Source organism: Lonchura striata, chromosome 24 (genome assembly GCF_050655825.1).
Source record: "Lonchura striata isolate lonStrDom1 chromosome 24, ASM5065582v1, whole genome shotgun sequence".
NCBI lineage: Eukaryota > Metazoa > Chordata > Aves > Passeriformes > Estrildidae > Lonchura > Lonchura striata.
The window spans coordinates 9,787,356-9,801,183 of record NC_140726.1 but is presented as its reverse complement, the minus strand read 5'-3'; the positions used below and the strand labels follow the sequence as shown (position 1 = coordinate 9,801,183).

The window sequence follows — 13,828 nt, the reverse complement described above, 5'->3', positions numbered from 1 at the left end:
CCTGATACAAACTCGCTGAATTCTTGTTGAAGGTATCTTAGGATTTGGTATCTCAACTTTAGATCTGAATTTTCAACATCAGTTTGAAAGAAAACAACAGTCAAAAACAGCTGCTGAATTACAATATTAGATTTCTGATTCTCTCTGGAAAAATACTGAGATACTAAGTCCCTGACTGATATCACAGTATTTTTGTCTCACAACTACTATATCGTGCAAATCCTGCCTCTTCTTCATCCCAAGGGAATGTTTGTCTTAGCTGTACATTTCTCTGCAGGCCATCTCTACTGTGTATTGTTACAACTTTCTCTCCTCAACCTATTGCCATTTCACTGCTTTCTCTGTAACAGTAAACTAAACACCTCATTCTGAAAGAAGCCAAGAAAGACAGGAACTAAACAAAAAATATTACTACAATAAAATCAGCAGCATCAGAAATACCTGCAGAGGGTAATGGCCGCGAGCCAGGAGACCTCTGTGCGGATGGGTAACTTGGCACCCTGATCCTGGGACCCTTTGAGACCACTGGATAGCAACAGGAACTGGAGGTCTGAGAATGCAAGGGACGATCTGGTGATGGTGGGCTTACAATTTCAGGTGTATTTCGGATGTCTTTTGGTAGAATTTCTGTTGTTGTATAAAAGAGAAACAACAGTATAAGCCATCACTGAGCCCTAAAAGCTACAATCTGATAAAGTACATGTTACTATCACGTTCCACTTGGAGAATCAGGGTACTTGTTATATAAACACAAAGTCAAAGATCTGACATCACATAATGTCTGGTTTCTTCTCTTAAGAATATTTTCAAATACTTGTAGCAATTACTCATCTTACACATGGAATTTCACTATATATTTATAGAGTTTAAGATCCTACGTTAACAATGACATCAACTACAAACATTTTAAAAATCTTTCACAGCTGTACCCTTGGGTACAAGAAAGTAATTTGGAAATACAGAACCACGATATAACTATTCAACATTGTACTGAACAATACCCCATATCACAGACCAATACCAACACTCCAAACAAAGTCTGGAGTTCTATATCACTAGAAAATTCACTGAGCTGTAGACTAGAAACCATCCCTGCAGCAGTGTTTGTTTGGCTCAAGTTTTCAAAGCAGTACAACCAGGAGCTTAAAGTCTTGAGATGTTGTAATATGGAAGCCTGAATTGGATTCTAGTCCAAATTTAAGAGATTTGGTTTAATAGATGCACTATGACAAAACCATACAGAGAATAGACTTCTGTGAAGTCCTTAAAAGATTACCTGTAAGGGGAACTGGGCTATGGGCAATTGTTCTATTATCATCATGCTCTACAGTGCTGTTGATGTCAGGTTCTACCACTGGAGGTCGGCACTCCATGATCTTGCAGGTATACACACAGCGCTTCCGGGCATCTGTTGTGCTCCAGTACACCCTGGAGCACCTGGAAGATAATTCAAACAAACCAAATTTAATCAACAGTTGAGTAAACCTCATTTCTGTTTTAAATTTTCCCTTTCTCAAACCTACATTGGCCAAAGCCCTGCTGGCAGAACACACTACACACCCTTAATCAGAGATTCCTCAACAGTGTAGGAAAAACTACAGTCAATTTTCCCGTAAGTTACTTCAGTGTTTGTTTGACATGAAATATACTGAAAGATATCAAGTCTTGAAACAGCTTATACTCACTGATAGCCGATGGGAAACAACTTATCTTCACAGTCTGAGAGGTCATTCAGAATTCCTAAGCAGTCTATTGTCATTGAACCTGAGCAGAGAGAGGAACAGTTCTGTGAACCAGATTCCAGCACCAATGGTGGATCAAGTATCCAGAGACTACATCATACCTATCATCATGTGGATGTTCTCTGGTTCCAAGCCACTAAGAAATTTTCTTCTCAAACTGATCCCTTCAAAGTCCACAAAAACTCTCCTAAGAACTTCAAACCCATTCTCAGGAACCACCTGGAACAAGAACCAACAAAACTACTTGTTAATTAAAGGAACCACCACACGTACGCTACACAGTTTGTCCTATTTTGGTCCTTTGGTTTTTGAACTACCACACTGCACCACTTGCCAAACTTCCCCAGGCCACTTGTATTACTGACTTCTTTTTAAGAGCAATGTGGTCCAGTCCTTGTTAGCAAGAAACATATTCAACATAAACTTCTAAAAAGTGCACATAGTTACAGGCTCCCCCACCTTGAAAGAATGAGGCAGAGAGTGAAAAAGAATCTTACCTCTCCTTTGATCAAGTCACGATGCCTCTGGCAATAAACTTTCTTATCATCCAGAAAGACACAGTTCTTGACTCGTGAGCACATGAAATGATAGTTACTGGTGCAGGAAGTGAGGCAGCAGCCTACTGTGGCGCCTGACTTCTGGCAAAACTCACATCTCTGCAACAGCAAATAAGAAAAAATAATAATTTAATCTCTTCTAAAACCAGACCACCATTCCTGCTGTCAGCTGGGGTTTTTTGGCACAGACAGTTTAGAGTAATGCTTGATCTCCCACTTCATGGCTGCTCCATTTCACTACAATGACTCACACACACAAGCAAGAGACATGGAGGAGGAGGTGAGAGGAAGAATTCCTCACATGGAACAACTTTTTCATTTGTGGACTGGTTTTTCCAGGCCTTTCCTAGACGTTCTTGCTTGTGCTTCATATCCAATCCTCACATTTCCAAGCTTCACTTGGTCTCCACAATTAACTGAGCAAGGATAAAATAACTTTCCAAATATCTTCAGTCAGTTTATTATATATAGTGTTAAAAAATATTGCAAGGAAAGGACAGAGAAGAACAAATGCACACAAGCCATCTTTTAGCTGGGCTCCCATCTCGTGATTCTAAATCAGCATTAAATTTAACAAAGTGTTTTTTGCTTGCACCCACCAGCTGCTTTCCCCGGATAACAGCCATGTGCACATTTTTCAGAGAACCATCATCATCTTCAAACACTTCTGCTGACCACAAAGCACAGTTCACATGTGTCCATTCATTTTGGCCAATATAGAGAAGACGTCCAGCATCCTGAAGAACAGAAGGAAATGTTCTCTTCAGATATTCCAGAGGACAGAAAAATGCACAAAACCCATCGAGCATATCCACACTACCAAATCCACAGCACTGCTTAAATGGGCTCCTACAGAAAGGGGAATAGGGCAGATACTCACGTTAGCACTGTCATCACCGTATTTCAGGCACAACGCACACTGTCTGTTGTCTTCCACATCTGGAGGTGGGTTCAGTTCAGGACTATCCTCTCTGCTTCTGTCAGAGCCTTAAAAGAGAGAACAATATTTATTCTTGAAATTCAGGGTGGCAAAAATTCATCTGGGACAAATTATCAGTAAGTGAACACGGTAGAAGAGTTTTCAATAGCCAGCTTGGAAAGCAAAGCACATGTCAGCCTCTGCACTACCTTCATTCTAGGGGGAAAAGAGGTGGGTGCAAAAGCATTCTTGGGTCTAAGCTTGGCTCAGAAACATAACTTACTGCCTCTGAATGATTTCAGGTCACAGAAGTCTACAAGACAGCTTAATTTCTGGGTTTGGGACTGGCAGTCCTGACATCAGTTCTCTTACCGGAGATGGGAGGTGTAGGAGGATGTAGAGGAGTTGGTGAATCTGGCTCTCCAGGCCCTCTGAGTTTTGGAGCTGGAATGATTTTCTTCATCAGAGGGGGCTGTTCAGTGCGGTTGTTCTCTTCACGCTCCTGCCACTGAGCATAATTATGGTCGAGCGATGGGGGCAGCACCGCATTCGGCAACATACCACTGCTGAGATGCAGCAAGGAGTCAGTGTCACACCTGGCTGCACCAGAGGTTCTCATGCCCTGCCTATCTGAAATCCACCCCCCTGCAACAACTCCATTAATTACCTAAGCCCACACATACTCCCCACCGGTCACATTTTAAGGTTTGCCACGTGGCCGCCTGCTTCTCTGAAGGGAAACAGATGCAGGAGGGCTACCCCAAATGGAGTGTGGGAAGGAGAGGGAAGGAAGGTCAGGATTGACAAGCCAACACACAGTACACCTAGTTCTAATTAAGAAGTTTGGTTACTCTGCTTAAAACAAAGAAGTGTGTACAAAACATGAGAACGGGATTACTGCGTAACTTCTTAGGGAAAAAAAAAAAGGAAAAGAAAAAAGGAAAACCAGAAATCCCAACCCTGCACACAGGCTCTTTCAATACGTTTTGCTTGGCCAGCTGGCAAACGGCAGGGTGTCGCAGTTGGACAGAGAACAATTACTTACTTGCTTGTTACTTTATTTGGCTCCCAAAATCTGGACTTTTTTACACTGAACCATGGAAAAACACGCTCCATTTGCTAGAGGAAAATAACATCCCATTAGAAAAGTTAGACAACATACCAAAAAATTCAAAGATGTTCAGCCAAGATGCAGAACTAGTAACATTTCATTAACATTAACAACTCTGACAATGTATTATTTTATTCCTGGAAACACCCAAGCAAGGCTAAATGTGGTGGCCCTTTAGACTCCACCATCAACAAGCAGGGGGAGGATACCAAGCAGATTTCAAAGTAACTGTAGGCCAGCTCACCCGAATAAAGAAGGACTTGACCATGCTGTTTGCTTTCTTAATCTCTGGCTGCCCGCCATCGGCATTAATGGCTGCTTGAATTATCTTCACAATGTCATCACTAAAATCCAACTGTAAGAAATCCACAAAACTTCACATTAACAGGATTGTCTTTTGCACAGCTATACCACCCACTAATTTTTTAAGACAATGTTCAAGTGAACATTAAGATGACTGTAAGATTGAACCAGAGCATCAACTTAAAAGCAGAAAGGGAATTTGGCTGTGAAGAAGCAAGAAGACCACTAAATTTGTAAATTGGCTGGCACAGCTGCTACACCCACAACTGTTCACTTCAGTTGACTGCTGACTGGTTTTAAATCTGCTAAACTAGCTGTCTCACGAGGATTTGGTCAAAATTTGGCACCACAACATTTGCCAAGCACTTTGCAATATACAGTGCTCCTCAAGATTACAAATTCTCTAGGAAAAAAAAGGAAAAAAGGCTGCTCTATACAAAGAGAATTGATTTGGTCAACATTAGCATTTTTTGTAAATGACCCCTGAAGAGATCACCCCACCACCCATGAATCCTTAGCTTCCAGCTAACCAACTGCATCAGGGCTATTTGGCCAGGCCTTCAGCCAGAATTTTCATGTTCAGGATGACCTGAACTTAGCTACATAAATGTCTGACTATGAACAAACTGGGGTGTTACCAAGCATCACTGCTGGCTACAGAGAGCCCCACAAAAGCGTCAATTACTTGTGTCTGGACCAATATTAATCAGAGCCAGCCAGAACTATTTTTAACAGCATGATAACCTGCTTTCTTGTTCCTAAAGTAAAGGCTTAAGGTGCTCAGTTATGAACACCATATGTGATAAAGCAATTCACAGTGTCTAGTAATAGAGCAGAATATGACAACTTTGACATACCACAGAAGTGTAACTTCCTTGATCCATTTTTCTTTTCACTCCTTCCAGATCCAGAGGCTGCTGCTCCTCCTGTTTACTGACTTCTGTTAGGACAGGAGGATCGGGACCCTCAGGAGAGCTTCTGGATGGGATACTCTCTTCTGTCTCGGGATTTAAATCAGGTGGTTTTGCTGCCTGTGAACACCAGCAAGGAGACAGAGGGATGTTAACTACTGAAATGCAGCTGCTCCTGATGATACTCTCCCAAGACCATTTATTGGTCCAAAGACTCTCGCTAATGTGAAGGAAAGGAGACTTGAGTTCTGAATTTCTGTCCAAAACATAGAGGCAACAAAGAAAAGCTCTTAACCAGCTTTCTGCTGTAAGGTGCACAGCAGGATAGAACTATCAGGCATAAGGATCAAACTCATTGCTCAGAAATCTTATTTCTGAGTGCATATTTCAAGACAAAGATCCTGTTCTTCTGTCATAAAAGCATCTTCATCATCACAGAGCTAAATCCTCCAATTCCTTGAAGAATTTTGCCCTATTTTTCTTTCAGCTTCCAAGTTGTATCACAGATACCCACTTCTCTGCTTGCAAAGGAATCAACAAAAGAACAAAAATATAACTAAATCACAGCACATGTTACTCCAAGTATAATGCAGACGCTTCTGCAGTATGAGGCACAGCAACACCTCAAGAACTCAACTGAATGCCACGTATACTTTAAGCCAGAGTAACACCAACAGGGCACAGGCTCCAGCTTACCTGTCGATACCGCAGTAAGTGGCTGGTGGTTCTGGAATTCAACAGGGCTGTTAAAACCTGCTTCAAGGAAATCTGCAGCTCCTTTTCCAGTGCCAGGCGCCATTCTGCAGGATGCTGCTCTGTACAGTTAATGCAGGTGTATGCAACGCTCTCGGGCAAGTTGGACAGTATCTCATACATTTCATCTGGAGACAAAAGAAGACAAGATAACCATCTGAATTGCTTTACTGAAGGATACAGGAAAAATCCCTGCCCTGCACCTACTGCCTGAGACTTTTCATATAACAAAAGCCCCTTGTACAGCTAATTGAGGGACACTGCCCTTGAGGATCCTGTGCTTTCAGGATGTAATTGGTATTAGCACAGGTTTACCTGTTGTTACTTCACAGGCATTTTTCAGGTAGGTCACAACAGGCAAGTGTGTTAAAGTAACATTCTAGTAGAAAGGTCCAATACTTGATTGCTTTGGTCTAGTCACTGCCTCATGTTCTTCAGTACTGAGGGGATGAGGATTTCCTTACCAGAAAGGTTTTCACATTTGGAGTGGACCCAGCGGTCGCATTTCCCACACTGCATCATCTTGCTCTCATAGTCGTCATCATCGTAGCATTTGTCACAGAGAGGACAAAAATTTCCTGCAAACAAAATGGGATCTTATCAGAAGTCTGGGTGCCAAACACACCTTAAAGGCTGTGTGGTTACTTACTGAGGTGCTAAGAAAGCAGCTGCAAACACCCCTCCCAGTAAACTGCCAGCACAGTTCCCTCTACTGTTACAAGGCTACAAGAAATAACTTTGGAAGACCACCAAATACTTTAGAATTCCACGGCTGGACAGTCGTTGTTTGGGCACGGCGAGACTAACAAAATACTATATGCAAGAGCAAAATGAAAGGACAAAGATGACTAACAGGCAAGAAATTAGGTGGAACATTCAAGACTTTCTATCCTAAGGTTCTTCCTCAGAATACTCTCTGAGGTTCAAAGGCATCATGTACAGCAACTGACACAAGGAACAACCACTTTACCATAGAAATTTTGCTTTTAAATGGCTTTTACATCAGAAGTCTTTTAAAATGTCTTTTCTTCATCTGCTATTTGGAACCCTGGGCCAACAGATGTGTAATACTTCCTTTAGATGGCAGTGTTTACATGCTGAAAGCTCCAAACTCTGACAATAAAGTAGTGGTGACTTTGGTGAGCCACTGCACAATGTAAGATCCTGGCTCTGAACTGTTATGTGCACTTTCAGGCTCGACTACAACCAGCCTGCATTGCTACCCAGACCATGGCAGCTCCGGTGCTGTTATGGTTTGAAGCTGGCACAATGCCAGTGCTTTTATGAAAATGTAACTTTTTTATTGAATGTTGTGAATTCTTTTTCCGTGTCAGACCACAACAGGTGCCATCCTAGCCCTCTGCCCACTCACACTGGCTGGTTCAAACCCAAGCAGCTGAGGAAGCTCCTGCTGTAAAAAATCACAACTATATGTACCTTTAGCAAAGAGTTTGGCACAATCATGACACAGGGAGAAGTCATGAGACCACTGTGCATCCCATCCTTTGCCCGGTGTTGTTGATCCACAGCTCTTGCAGCGAACACATTTGGTACATATCTGGAAAAAGAATTCATTTGGCAAGAATTACTTGCTTTTATCTAGCAGTTTTTGTGCTTTCAACACATTTCATAATTTTTATTATTTCATAAGTGCAGAGTTTTAAATGCTGAAACTTTCACTGAAAAGAACCGAGCTCACCTCCTCCATAGTAAGATGGTGAGAATATAACAATAAAAAATACTAAACCAAATCACAGTATAGTTTTTTGTCCTTCATACTTGCACTGAAAAAAATATCACCTTTCCCTCACCTAAAACAGATGTAGTTGTGACATTTATTCTGATCTAAAATACATAGTCCTACTTTAACAGTTTTTAAACTCTGTACATTGTAGAAGGAAACACATACACAAGGTCTTAGTAAGAAATACACTACAGGCACTTGTTAGAACAAAACCTTGAAAGACACAAATTAGCAAATTAATCCAAATTGTTTCTCAATAAATTGTCTCTCAATAGTGGTATCAATGGGTTTGTTAACAAAGTAAATACTTCCATTTTAAAGACCTTCTTCCATGTTATAGGACTATGTCCAAAAAACTTACTGTGATCTTACGACTTACTACAACTAAAAAAAGGGGTAATCTCTCTAACAATTCTGCTTTCTCAGAGCATCTTATCTACCAGCCACCTCACTATTTCCAAATGTACCTTCTGATGCAATAGGCACCTTGCCTTGAAGAGATGAGGAAGCACATCAGACCAAGTCACCTGCAGAGCTCTGCTCCATGGCATTACCATTAGGTAATAAATGAATTATCCAAAAATAAATAAAAATCACTCACCCAAACTTTCTTCTTCTTGGTGGGTTTTGTTGGGTAGTTTGGGCCCAGGCACTCAGGGTGATAGCTGTTTCGGCACTTGTTACACTCCAGCAACTGCTACAGGAATAAGGGAAAAAACATTGGTACAGACACCCTGCAAAGGGATGCAGAATTCTGGACTTTGTCATTTTTTATTGGATCCCCCTTTCAGGTCACGAGAAAGGAGCTGCAATGGAGCAACTCAAGAGGCCTCCTCCCCAGCACACAGAGACTCTGCTCCTGGCACATGCTTGCTGGCCGACCTCTGGATCCAGAGGAGCCCTGGGAGCAGTGGGGGTGTTGCTGGGTCTCCCAGTGGTTTTGGGGTACCTTGGTGGCCTGGTGCTGTCTCCCACAGACATGGCAGAACTTGCAGCGACGGCAGCACCAGTTCTCCAGCTGATCTTCCTGGGGCCGCTCGCTCTCCTCCAGGCAGAACTTGTGGAAGGGCTCACAGCAGACCTGGCAATATACAAACTGCAAGGGGGGAGAGGCAGGTTTTAGCAAAGCAGAAACTGCTCCAAGTTCCCAAACCAGCCCGTTTGTGCTCCGAACTATTTTGAATTCTGCTTTACAACTGACAGAACAAGATTTTAGGAGGGAAACTCTGTATTTCAGGTAACCCAAACACCAACTGGACAACTCACAGCCTGTTGGGAGTCTGGTACCTGTTAACTAAGTGCTTTGAGCATTTATAAAGGCCTATAGGGCTCTTAGAACCTCTCCCCCTCACTTCCTCTCTGTACTACAAGCCAATTACACCAGAAGACACACTTGGTGCATGAAGTGGGGACATGCAGAGCAAAGAGAGTCTCTCTCCCTCCGTTCAGCCCACTTCGCCATACAAAGCTCTTCTAGTTTCTCTGTATCCTGTACAAGGTTGGTCATAGGAGAAAAACAATCACCCTCAGAGCACAGAAACAGCAAGCTCACAGGAGACATGGGAATAATTTGTCCCCTGGGGGCCCCTGACTAGGAACGGGATGTCTCCATGCCCCACAAGGCCTTGGTGGACCTCAAGTGCACTGATGTCCACATCCAGAACTTAACCCCCTTTTCCCCTGTCCACTCATCAGAACCCAGACCCTCCTAGAGCAATAGCACCCATGTCAGCTGGTCTGAAGATGCTGAGAAGGCACCTATCTAAACCAGGAAATGCACTTAACACATCTCAATCCAGCTCTTTAGGCAGCACCAGAACCTTTCCAGTTTCGAGAGCTGTAACAGTTTACAGCTCTTGGCAGGTATGGACACACCTGGAAAAGTCAAGGCTGACTAAAATCTGTTAGCACCATTGGGCAGTCTTTCTTATTTCAGGTTAAAAGAGAGCAAAATCATGCTTTACATCAGATGCTGAGTTCCCAAATTTAGAGATATGGGTGCTTTCAAATATGTTCAACTCATACAACTCCAAAAAAAGCACCACTGAGGTTTCCAAACTGATTTTAAATACCTTGCACTTTAGTATCTGGGACAAATTCTAGCAAGGACAGATTTACAGGTATTATTTTAATTTCTTCTGGATTAAAGTCATTATAATTTTTATTTATTTAGTTTTGTAACAATACAGTGCTGTAATTAAGTCATCAACAGCAGAACACAATGCTTTACCTCCACATGTCCACTGCTGGCACAGAGAAAACACACCACCCTGGGAGTAATAGGTACCGAGGTGACGATGCCTAACCCACCCATCTCCCAAACATTCTCCACTTCACAGTCCTCCTGAAAGTACAAAAGGACACATCACCATGCAGAACAAGGCAATACAACATCACTACAAAATGCTCAAGCCACTGTTCAGTTCTGGGCCTGTGATTAAGATGCCTCAAACTGAAATAATTTCAACATCTACCTCAGTCTACTTTACAGTGTATTCTGGGAGAGTCACACCTCGGCGCTGTTCCTGCCGAGAGCACTCAGTGGCATGCTAGAGCCTTCCTTCTAGGGAAAGCAAACCTAAGGAACAGGACAAGGCTTTTCACAATTGCACAAGTATTACTAGAAGTGAAATTTCAGAAGAATTATACTTTATTAAAGCTCCATATTTGTATAAAACACTTATGAGATCTCACTATGATCTCCAGTATCAACACTTATAGATGAACTGAAAAATTATTAGAAAAATATTTTATTATTATTTCAACACTGTTGTTCAGAAATGTACATGAATTATCATTTTAAAACCCCAGATATACCCCAGACGTTGTGAATTACAAGTTACTAACATTTTCCCCAAATCTTGTTGGCTCAAGTTGTGGTAAGCTTTTAAAGTTCCATCTTAATGGAATAATTCTTCATAAACCTCAAATTCTTCCTCATCCTCACACATTGACAGTTAAGGTTTTAAAGCTTTAAGTGTCTCTTCATCCAGTACTCTAATTATAAGGAAAAAAAAGGCATAACAAGCTTTTAAAAATCAACCAAGTGATTTGTCATGAAGCTCCTATTTTGGCAGTTCCCTTCGAAACGTACCGGACACACAAACTCAGCAGTTATTGCCAGCACTTTCAGGGGACTCTAGTTCCAGTGTCTGAAAGCCAGTGGACATTCAAATACTTAAAACATTTTGTCCTCTACCTTGAAATCCACTCGGATTCTGTGGACTCCATCTGTAGGTGGCTTTTGCTTGGAACTGCTGCCGTTAGTCAGAGTGCTGAGTAAGTTCAGTGTGCTGCTCTCTGGCTTGCTTAGAGGAGGGGGCTTTTCCTGGTCAAGCAAAGGAGCCTGCATTAATCCCAACTCTGGACATCAGAACTTAATCAGCAGTTACATCCAATACCACAAATAATTTACAGACAAACCCCCGAACCAGCACAAAATTAACAAGTATTACAAAGCTGCAAGGAAGTGACCATTCTACAAACCATTCCCTAAGAGCATTCCATACATAAGTACAGTCCTAATTCCATGTGCTTTACCATCACATTGTTCTTTCATCAAGGCATGGGTTGGTTGTGGATGCAGTGGGGCAACTCTGGGTATAAACAGGCTCTACTCACTTCTCCCTCAGGTTTACTTAAGACAGTTCTTTTTTTTTCCATGATTGAGCTATTTCTGAGACAAAAGTAGTTGTATTTTTTACAGAAAAGCTAGCCTCCACCCTCCAATACACAAATCTTAGATACCAAAGAAATATCTGAACTGAATCTTAGGCATAGGCTACGGTTTTTGCTATCCATATACTGCCACAAGGGAAAACCTAACATCCTTAAGAACCAAATAAAAAAATCTGCAAAGGCTTAAGCAATATGGTTCTAATTTCTAGACAGAAGTTTCAGGTGCTTGAGATTTTACTGACTGTATAAAAAACAGTATTCACCTTTTCTTTTGGTTTCTGTTTCACAGGGAAAGTTGGACGGGGAGCAATTTTTTTCTGTTTGCTTTGTTCTGTGCCTAGGAAGGGGGGGAAAAATTATGAGTATTTCAAGTAACTAACAGCCACCTGTAGAGAAGAAAAGGGAAAAAAATCAGCTGGGTAATGTGTGATGAGTTTTAAACTAGAACTTTTCCACCCTCTTCTGTGGCTGCACCTCCCCAGCTATGAGCAGTTTCTTTGAGGCACGACTAGAAGAAAAGCTTGCATTGCATACAATCTGGAGTATTGTGGCTGCAAAGCCACAGAAATCCCAGAGCTGCCTAGCTGGTGACTGTTCACACTGCTCTGCACTACATACAACAGTGGACTATACTTTTGTAGTAAAAGATTAGATCCTCCTGGTTTCACATTCAGAATGGGAAGTTGATAGACACAACAATTCTGAAAATACACCTCAAGACTGCCATGACTGTACAACTCAAGAGTCCCAACCAGGATAGCCATCTTTCTCCCTGCCCTAACATACACCGTGGCTCAACAAGGAAGCAAAATTTCCAAAATAATCTGCTGAGATTTCAACACACCATATAGCATTCATTTGGTTTAAAATGCACCAGCTATTAGCAGTATTGTTACTTAACATGACTCAAATGTATTGAGGATAAATAGTCCCATTTACCTATTTCTGGCTGGGGAGTCTGCTTTTTCTTGGGCTCAGAAGTGCTAAGTTTAGGTGCTTCTTTTTTCAAAGGTCCTGAGCTTGGTGGCTGAGGAGGAGGGAGCTGGACTGGCTGGGACATCTGCTTGCCAGTCTTTCTGGTACCAGATGCAGGGACCTGTTTAGGCTCTGACACAGGAGCGGAGGAATTTCCATCCTCATGCTTTTCCTCCACAGGCTTACGGGCAGGCTCATTGCTCTTCTTCCCAGAATTGTCTTCTCTTGGTACAACAGCCTGAGGAGCTTGTTTTTGTCCAGAGTCCAATTGGTTTTTTCCAGAATGGCTTTCTTTCTTCTCATTTGTCTTGGATTTCTTCTCCTTCTTTTTTGCAGCTAAGAAAAAGAAGCACAGATAAAGCAACACAAACAAAATAGTGTGACTTCAAATAATTTGCTGCTCTCTTAAAACAAGGATACAGACACTCTGATTCAGAACTTTATCATTCTGTCATACCAAAGAAAAATCTACTCAAAAAATAAATTTAGCTTGTACTTCAATCCATGTTCTCTCACACCCAGGGCCCCTATTTTGCAACAGCAATAAGCAACACTCTCCTGCAATAACACAGATTCAGAGCTGAGAGCAGACTTTGTGAGGAAGAAAAAGGAAGTAAAAGGAAGGAAACATACCAGTCCACTTAGCATGAGTCCAGTGCTGAAAGACACTGGCATGTACAATGTCTGTCAGTACTCACATCTCTCCTGCCCCCCGCACCTGCCACCAACAGTGCAGGCAGGTTGGCTCCCAGCTTTATAAGCTCAGTGTAGCTAAAACACCACCAGAGAGAGCAAAACCTGTGAAAAGAAAAACTTCTGTCTTGTCCTATACTCAAGGCAAGTCTTTTAGCCTACCTTTAGCTTGCTTCTGGAGATAAGCTTTTGAAGGCATCCACTGTAGATTCTGACATTTCCTCATTCTAAAAAGAAAGAACATGTCATGAAATCAGAACAAAGAGGAACATTAAGAGGACAGTCTGTAAATACTCAACATCAAAAACTGAAAATAACATTATCAATACATACACTACGTTTGTTCAGACAAAGTCAAGTACTCTTGGCATGGGACTGGATTAGGGGACCAAGACTTTTGCTAACTTTATTCAACTTTATTCCCTATTTATGTTATTCTTGG

At 41.9% G+C, this 13,828-nt stretch overlaps 1 protein-coding gene across 3 annotated transcripts in view; it reads right to left on the bottom strand.

Annotated features, from left to right (window-relative positions):
- KMT2A (lysine methyltransferase 2A) overlaps window positions 1-13,828 on the bottom strand; it is a 41,673-nt gene that overhangs the window by 13,021 nt on the left and 14,824 nt on the right. The window contains exons 6-26 of one of the 3 annotated variants that reach the window (XM_021530101.4): window positions 13,549-13,613; window positions 12,658-13,029; window positions 11,982-12,055; window positions 11,240-11,368; window positions 10,271-10,384; window positions 8,990-9,136; window positions 8,642-8,737; window positions 7,734-7,854; window positions 6,761-6,874; window positions 6,240-6,424; window positions 5,490-5,663; window positions 4,574-4,684; window positions 4,264-4,337; window positions 3,591-3,784; window positions 3,180-3,286; window positions 2,899-3,036; window positions 2,240-2,398; window positions 1,844-1,961; window positions 1,686-1,764; window positions 1,277-1,437; window positions 442-627 (exon numbers count right to left, since the gene is read on the bottom strand). In XM_021530101.4, the coding sequence (XP_021385776.3) occupies window positions 442-627; window positions 1,277-1,437; window positions 1,686-1,764; window positions 1,844-1,961; window positions 2,240-2,398; window positions 2,899-3,036; window positions 3,180-3,286; window positions 3,591-3,784; window positions 4,264-4,337; window positions 4,574-4,684; window positions 5,490-5,663; window positions 6,240-6,424; window positions 6,761-6,874; window positions 7,734-7,854; window positions 8,642-8,737; window positions 8,990-9,136; window positions 10,271-10,384; window positions 11,240-11,368; window positions 11,982-12,055; window positions 12,658-13,029; window positions 13,549-13,613 (2,918 nt within the window). The remainder of the gene's footprint in view (window positions 1-441; window positions 628-1,276; window positions 1,438-1,685; window positions 1,765-1,843; window positions 1,962-2,239; window positions 2,399-2,898; window positions 3,037-3,179; window positions 3,287-3,590; window positions 3,785-4,263; window positions 4,338-4,573; window positions 4,685-5,489; window positions 5,664-6,239; window positions 6,425-6,760; window positions 6,875-7,733; window positions 7,855-8,641; window positions 8,738-8,989; window positions 9,137-10,270; window positions 10,385-11,239; window positions 11,369-11,981; window positions 12,056-12,657; window positions 13,030-13,548; window positions 13,614-13,828) is intronic. The other 2 variants (XM_085560334.1, XM_085560335.1) reach the window with 2 other exon arrangements.